This window comes from Lepidochelys kempii, chromosome 12, assembly GCF_965140285.1.
Source record: "Lepidochelys kempii isolate rLepKem1 chromosome 12, rLepKem1.hap1, whole genome shotgun sequence".
In the NCBI taxonomy this organism is placed as follows: Eukaryota; Metazoa; Chordata; order Testudines; family Cheloniidae; genus Lepidochelys; species Lepidochelys kempii.
The window spans coordinates 35,614,701-35,622,962 of NC_136391.1; the positions used below are offsets into that span (position 1 = coordinate 35,614,701).

The 8,262-nt window shown below is 44.8% G+C and overlaps 1 protein-coding gene across 2 annotated transcripts in view; it reads right to left on the reverse strand.

Moving 5' to 3' along the window:
• Positions 1–7,959, reverse strand: part of MEAK7 (MTOR associated protein MEAK7) — a 23,679-nt gene extending 15,720 nt beyond the window's left edge. For both annotated transcript variants that reach the window (XM_073308081.2, XM_073308080.2), the window contains exons 1-2: positions 7,876–7,959; positions 1,615–1,805 (exon numbers count right to left, since the gene is read on the reverse strand). In XM_073308081.2, coding sequence (XP_073164182.1) covers positions 1,615–1,782 — 168 coding nt within the window. In that variant the 5' untranslated portion in view covers positions 1,783–1,805; positions 7,876–7,959. The remainder of the gene's footprint in view (positions 1–1,614; positions 1,806–7,875) is intronic.
• Between the last annotated feature and the right edge of the window lie 303 nt (positions 7,960–8,262).

Genomic DNA, 8,262 nt, shown 5'->3' on the forward strand with positions numbered 1-8,262 from the left:
AAACATTTAAAATAAATTTACACCTATATTTGAATTTGGAATCCTTTTCTAGAATGGTATGAAGAGAACTAATTACATGGGCCATGGATCTCTTGAGAAGACACAAAATAGCAATGTCTATTGTACCCCTCACCATCTCCATTCATTATTACTATTTGTACTACGGTAACATCTAAAATCTTATTGTGCTAGGCAGTGTAAAAATGAAAAGTGAATAACAGTTGTTGTCCCAAACAGCTTTGGCACAGATTTTTAAAGAAAGCTAGGTGCTTTTGAAAAATCACACTGGGCATCTATCTACATTTTTAGGTGTTAAATACTTTTAAAAAGCTGGCCCTTACAATCTAAGGGTAGATTTACACTTACAGTAGCGTGTAGAGAACAGACACTGCATATTCAGTTGGCATGAGTTTAAAGAGCAGGGTCCATGGTGAGGCACAGCTTAGGCGAGTAGAATAGAAGCATGCCAGAACCTGAGGGTAGATACTCTACACGGCTCTCTTCAGGCCCCAAGCAGTGCATGCCACATGTACACTGCTACTGTTAGCAGTGTAGTGTCCCTCTGGCTCCCCTCTGCCAGAGCCATTCCCCATAGCAGGGAAAGACTCTGGCCATGGGAAGATGCTCTGGCAGAGGAGAGGCAGTGGGGAAAGGCTCCGGGAGCTTCCTGCTGCTGGAGACTGCCCCATCTGCCTTCCCCCGGCAGTGCCTTTCACTGCTGCATGTAGCTACACATTCCCTATATGTTGCCACCAGTGGACAAGGACTATACTGATAATATAGTCAAAAGAGTAGCTGGGAAAACAGAGGCATAGAGAGGGGATGTTACTTGCCCAAGTTCACAGAGCAAGTTAATGGCAGAGCTGGGAAGATAAAGTAGGTCTCTTGGATCCCAGTTCAGTACCCTATCACTAAACCACATGCCCCTTTTCACTGAGCTCTTACTTAACTGACCCTATTCTGTAGTGTATATTAAAACACACTTTTAATATTACTTCAGTTTAGACATTTGACTGCTGTCACACTAAAGTTATCAATGCTACAAAAATATTTTTCCTCCTTTTACTTGATTAGAAAATTAATGCAAAGTTAATCACAGAGTGTAATATATGTTAATGTGTTAAAACAGACAGCCATGGCTTAATCATGCAAAATTAAATGTTCTCACTTCAGTACAAGGGTGAAGATTAGTGGCTGTGAGTGCGGTCAAGAATGACATAACCAAACATAAATCTAATTATGTTACAACTTGCCAAGAAATTCTGTAAATTACAACATACGCATAAATTCTGGGTAAGAGAAATATTCTCTCCATTGGTTGGCTTCTGCAAAACATATTCATATTCGGGCTAAGATACATCAGAATCAGACCTGTTGTTTATTTAGTTGGATGCAACTGAAGTGATACTGAGTACAAATAAACCTCAGTTATTAATAATCTTGAACTGTAAGAAAAAAAATAAATATGTCTATCCTCCTCAAAAATAAATATTTAATATGTAGTTAAAATGAAATAACACCTAAAATTAACTACCCATGAATCTCTATTTCTTCTCTAGAAAAATATTCAATAAATTACATTACAGACATATTAAGCATGATAGGTTTTCTTGCCTTTAACATTGCCAGGGTCACAGCTTTTCTGGTAGCTTTTCCAGTCTTTAGTCCTCCCGATCCATCCAACCCGGATAAGGTATCAAATACTTCATCAATATCTGTCTTTTCCTCAGGAAGAAACCTTGAAAGGTGATTCTCATAGCAACTGCTTTCCACATTTCCCATCTTTTCAAAAAAGTGATGGAATCCTATGAGGAAGAAGAAAGGAAAAAAGAAGGATAAAAGCATGGGAAAAACAAGTAATTTGGGGGGGGGGGGGGGAAATACCTCAACACTGAATAGAAAAAACTCCTCACATATATGTGCAAGTTTTGTGAAGGGGATGGGGGGAATAGTCAAATTAGTCATAATATATCGCTGCTAGGACGCTGTGAAAGCAAAGACTGAACACACTTGAAGAAGAAAAATGTGAACATTAAATATGATTTTAAAAAAATATATGTAGTGTAAGTTGCACACTGAACCCACCCTTTCTACCAATACAAACATCATTTGGGGCTTATCAAATGGAAAAACCAGTATGATTTAATGATTAAATTAGCGTCAACAGAGTTAATGTAAAACTGTCAGTTGGAACACATCAGGAAATGCAAGTGAAGAAGTTGGTTATGGAATCGTTTTGATGGATTATGCTATTTCTTTCTGATGGGTTTACGGGCTGAAGCCAGCTCTGCTAATAATACATGACAGGAAAAAAACCATCGGTCATAAGTAGGGTCTCACTGAAGAACACTGAAGATAATTTTGTTCTATAGACTGACTTCATAATTAATTCAAACAGCAGCCAAGGAAAATAACGTGACAATGCACTCAGAGATAAGGGCTCAATAACCTGGTTCGTATGGTGCTGGTAACTCATGAGAGATGATACCCAACTCACAGGACTATTATGTTAAACAACACCCCTGTACTGTATAGACTAGACTCTCCAATGTTAACATAAGTTCCCATACTATTTAGGTAGGTAACCTCCTTGACAATATCTTGACTAGCAGACACTTCCTCTGCAAAGGATTAAGGGAATGGTGCCTTAGTGTCTAATTTTGAACAAGACAGTTATTAAGGATTCTCAGCAAATGAACAGGCCTAGCCCTGGCAGCACAAAGGGACAGCTCCAACCCACATGAAACCAGTTCTCTCCAGAGCTCGAGAGGAAGAGAAAATCTCCAAAAGGAGAATAGCCTTTTAAAAACTCAAAGGCGGAGAACTTTAAAAGGGAGGAACAAAAGGGACAGGACATACTTTTGGAAAAAGAGGGGACCTTCTAAGTTGCCAAAGCACCATCTGAGGCTTCACCAGAAGTGTGGTCCAAGAAAAAGGGGAGTTGGAACCCTGAAAGGACACTGGCCAAAATCCCAAAGAATGCTCAAGAGTGACCAGGAAACTGAGGCAGAGAGTTTGTGACCAGGAAGTGTGTCAGAGATGCCACAGATGGTGGCTAGAGCCTACCCAGTGACCAGGGGGAGCTCAAAATCACACAGGCCCAGCATGTGGGTCCAAATACAGCAGCCAGGTTGAGTTTCCAATAGGAGGAGCTTTACCAGGGCTATGACACCTATTAAGGGATTCATTTTCATCCTACACGCCCATTAAAGCTAATGGTGTGTACATAAAAATATCAAGATGGCAGACTCTGAAACATTAAACAGATGACTCAGTCATCTAATCACATCAACCTGAAATGACAAAAAGAATGATTTTTTTAAAAAATAATAACAGACCAAATGTTAGTCTACATCTCCTAGACCAGATTCTGATTTCAGTTATACAAGAGTACACCTGGAGTGAATCTACCCATTTCAGAGCCTCCAGATTTACATCAGCGTCACCAAATTGAAAGCCTCGTCTGAATTTCATGAAAGATGTGTTTTATTCATTTTTAAGCATTTCATTTAACCTTTAAGACAAAATAAAATATATACAAGGATCAGTCACCACACAGAAGTGCATACACTTGACACATCCCAGTACTACTCACTGATTTATGTTAAAGTGCACAGCCACATCCTCTACTGGTGGTATAAACATGTTTTTAAACCAACAGCAAAACAGCAGTCCTTTTTATCAAACGAGGTCTCCTAATGGAAATACAAATTCATGACCAGCGTATGAAAACGATGAATAATGACATTACTACAGAGTGCAGGTCTCTTAAGACAGTCTAAGAGAAGGTATCAAGAGTGACAGAAACAGGACTTCTTTGATGTAAAAGACCTAAAAATCTACTCCTCTTGGGCTATATACTGCAGGCCGAATTCTCCATTCCCCTACACGCTCTTGATGCTGCTCCGGAGGTGTAAAAGAGTCATAAAAGGTACTGGATCTGCCCACTGGGAAAGATCCTTACATAGAGGTTTCCTTGGCTAACATATAGCCAACATAACCAGATCTTTGCCATCTTCCTTCACAACTGCCATCATAAGCAACATATTGGAAGTAGGAGGTTAATCTAAGTGCTGCTTTGCTCCAGCTACCCTCAGTTGCTTCAAGAGCCACTAATGGGCCACAGCCACTAGGGGGCACCGTCATGAGGCTGTCCTAACTAGGCTGTGAGTGAGATGCCTCACAGTATAAAGAGAAACAAAGTAGGTGAGGTAATATCTTCTCTTAGTCCACTACAATATATTTACCTTACCCACATTGTCTCTCTAATATCCTGGGACCAGCATGGCTACAATAATCATGGTCTGGAGAGGTGAAAAGGCAGCTTAAAGCCACCTTTCCTGTACCTCCATTCTGTTTCTGTGTTGAGCATAGTTCAGCGAGGACACTCAATTGGGCTCTGCATATTTTAGGAAAAGATTTGCTAACTTCCATTTAGTTTTGAAAAAGGTATTAGTGATGAACAAGTCTAGTAGCTGCCAACAAACCTATTTCACCCATGATGATTTAAACATGTTTTTTCAAAGTTTGCAAACCCTCCTTGGCTTCTGTAGAACCAAAACCCACCCTCTCGGCTGTCACCACAACCCTTTTCACCCTTCTTACTGGAGAACTCTGCAGTCTAAGAAGTCATCTGTCTACAATGCAGTGGAATCAACAAACTATCAAAGCTTTACCTGTACATTCCCCCTCCCCAAGTTACTTTTCCATACAAACACACAAAGTTAAATATCAACAACTTCTAGCAGACAAGCCATAGGGAGATAGTAAAGGAAGGAAATTCAACTTGAGATGATTTCCCGGGCCTAATTTCTCGTGCTGCTGAATGCATTGTGAGGTGGTGTTAGCTAGGTATTTGAGGCAAAGTTGAAAATGTGCTGTGACGGGATCCCCGGGGTGCAGCCTGGGATTGTGGGACCACTGTGCCCCCTTATCTCTCTCCAGCCTGGGCTGTCTCTCATAATGCCTTGCTAGTGACCAGCACCAAACCCCTCCAGGTGCTGTTATCACTCAACACAGCCGCATTTGGAGACCCAACGCCCAGCTAGACTGCATGAATGCTCCCAGAGCCACTCATGAATCACACAGAGAACGGCACCAGAGACAAATCTCCCCAGCTCCCAACACTGTACCTCAGGAATATACTGTCTTGCACTGCTCAAGATGAACAATGCAGATTTATTAATCGGTTCACCACTTCATCAATGGAAAGTGGATATACCTCAGCCTTTGCAAAACCTGAGCAGATTTGCCACACACTTCATATAAACTCACTGGTAAAGATAAACAGTAAAACAAATTTATTGACTACAAAAAAGAGATTTTAAGTGAAATTAAGTGAAAGGCAAAAAGTCAGAGTTAGTTACCAAAAGAAATAAAATATAAGCACTCAGTCTAAACTCTCAACCCTAGTAGACTGGGCAACATCTAGATTAAGCAGTTTTCCCACTCCACTGGAATATTGCAGTTCATAGTACAGAGATTTCACCCTTGAAATCTGAGCCAGCCCCCTCAGTTGGAGTCTTCAGAGTGTCTTTGTTGCTTGCAGCATAGATGGGGGAAGGAGAAAGGCAAGCATGGGCCCCCTGTATTCGGTTTTATACCCTCAATCCATATGCTTGGAAAACACAAGTCCAGGCATGTCTGGGTGGGCATTGCTGAGTCTTCAGGCAAGGTTGAGCAATTCCCCTGGTGTGGCCTCATGCAGATGAGTCACTGCATTGCAGCTCTCTTGCTGGACAATGGTTGTTGATGGGTTGTTTGACACCCCGCCCCGGTGTTGGTTACTTTTCTTGCTGTTGCCTCTGGGGAGCTAATATCTGTCTGATTCCCCAACTTACAGCATGTTTTAGTGACAACCATACAACACATATACTTCATATACATTAATGATGTACATATATGTAGAGTTACCAGATAGCACCTGTGAAAAAACAGGACAGGGGATGGGGGGTAATAGGCACCTATATAATAAAGAGTCCCAAAAAACGGGACTGTCCCTTTAAAAACAGGACATCTGATCACCCTACATATATGGATAGAGAAATGGCTTTCAGTGGATCATAACCTTTCCCCTGATACATATAAAGGATATAAAGGAAGGTAAGATCATGATTATATAAAAATGAGGACTATGGGGGTTCTAGGACACTCCCCCAAAGTATAGAATATCACAAACTAGAAAATAAATCCTGGCCTCACTCCTTCCAGGGCAGCAGCAGAACTGATGAAGTTCTACTTTATGGAGAGCAAAAGAGAGGTAGGACCACACACGGAGGGTTGCATTCCCCAAATGCTGCAGAACTGTGTTCTGGGTGGGCTCCCTGTACTCCACAGTGCAAGGGTTTATGTGGGAGGAGTAAAGTGACTCATGACCATAAGAAGATGCTGGGTGGACAGGGGTGGGATGGATTGGAGATGGGCTGCTTCCCTGTGTGCTTGGGCGGTTCAGCCTGCAACCATGCAAACTCAAGGCTTTTCAGAAAATCCAATAAACCCCAGGCTAGCAGCTGTTGGGACAAGGCTCCTTAACTCCTTAACTAAGCAGATCCACTAGCCATGCCTGCCTGCGCTACTGAGCCTGGAGGAGGATTCCTTGCCCACCGCCCCCATACCCTGTAGATCTCCCTGTGCACAGCCTGGTCACTCAAATTCTGAGCAAGGGCTGAGATTCGGCCCTACGGAAACACTCAAGCGTTTCAAACAGATTTACCATCCTGTCCCAACAGCTGCTGGGTGGGGGCTTTCTGAAAGGCCTTACACTGAGGCCTACCCTGGCTGCAGGCTGCACGACCCCAACTGAGGGCAGCACCCGCCACTGCCCAGCCAGCACCTTCCAATGGACAAGAGTAGGCTTGGAAGAATCAGAGTGTTATCAGTAAAAGTTGATTTCACCGGGCACCCGCAAACGGCCAATAAACATTTCTGTGGATGATGATCACAATTAACAGATGGGCAAAGCCAGCAAAACGCTGCTTGGGAACTTATTAGAGTTCGATGTAAGGATATTTATTTCATGTATTCTGACATTGACAATGTGTGTTTTAATGCTTCGAAAGCTTTGACTTTGTGACTGTCAACCCTTGCTGTCATTAACGAGTTACAGTCTGTGCCCCCCGTCCCTCCTTCCCATCTCGCAACTGTGAAAATCTGCAATCGATAAAAATTAAAAAATGCTTAAAAATATGCATCACTGTTATAAAAAAAAAAAAAAAAAAGGCAGTGATGTTTTGCAGGCCTAAAGCAGCACCTCCGAGCCCCAGGCCAATAATCCCTGTGCCTTAGCAACAGGAACAGGAACCACCCCTCATTCACAGAATCTCAAGGCTGGAAGGGACCTCAATCTACTCCAACCCCCTGCTCAAAGCAGGGCCAGTCCCCAATTTCCCCCCCCAGATCCCAAATGGCCCCCTCAAGGACTGAACTCACAACCCTGGGGTGAGCAGGCCCATGCTCAAACCACTGAGCTCCCCCCTCCTCATTAGCTATTCAGGGTATTGCTGAGGCAGGGGCCACCCACGCAGCCAGGGGCTAGTATCTAGGGCCCCCGGCATGCCTATTAATGAGCCAATACTCAGTCATAGTAATAATTAGCCCAGGGTATACACACGCCGACTCTTTAATATGCACAGGCCGGCGGATGGACACTACGCGAGCCGTCCCCCGGCCATGGCCGCGCCCTCCGCCCGCGGCACGATACGCAGCTTATCCCCTGACCCGCAGTAACGAACACCGGGGTCCCCAACACTCGCGAGCGCGCGGAGGAGTCAGGAGGGCGCCCAATTCCTAATACCGCCCCGCCGTAATTAATATTCATGGCCACGCCCCCTCGTTACTATTCACAGGCCCCCTCGTCCCCGATTCTCCGCCCCTCACCTGGCCGCGGCTGCGCGGGACCGCTCCGGGCCGCTCCCCGGCCTCTCCCCGCAGCGGCCGCCTCACTCCCGTCCCGAGCGGCAGCGAATGACGTGCTCCCCGCTCCGCCGAGACTGGCCCCCTGCCGGGGCGGCAGAGAGCCGTCAAGGGGCGGGCCCGAGGCCTGACTGATGGGTCGCTCCGCTAATAGGAGGGCGGCTCCGGGTAGGTCCCAGGCTCTGTGGGAGGGGCTCTGTGGCGAGCACGCTGAGTGGGCCGGGTCTGAAGCGTGACGTCAGGCTGATGGGCGGGTTCTCTACCAAGATGGCCGCCGGGGACACGCCTCTCTTACGTCATCGCTAAAGGCCGCCGTGGCTTGAGGGGAGGGAGTCAGGTTCTCTGACTAGG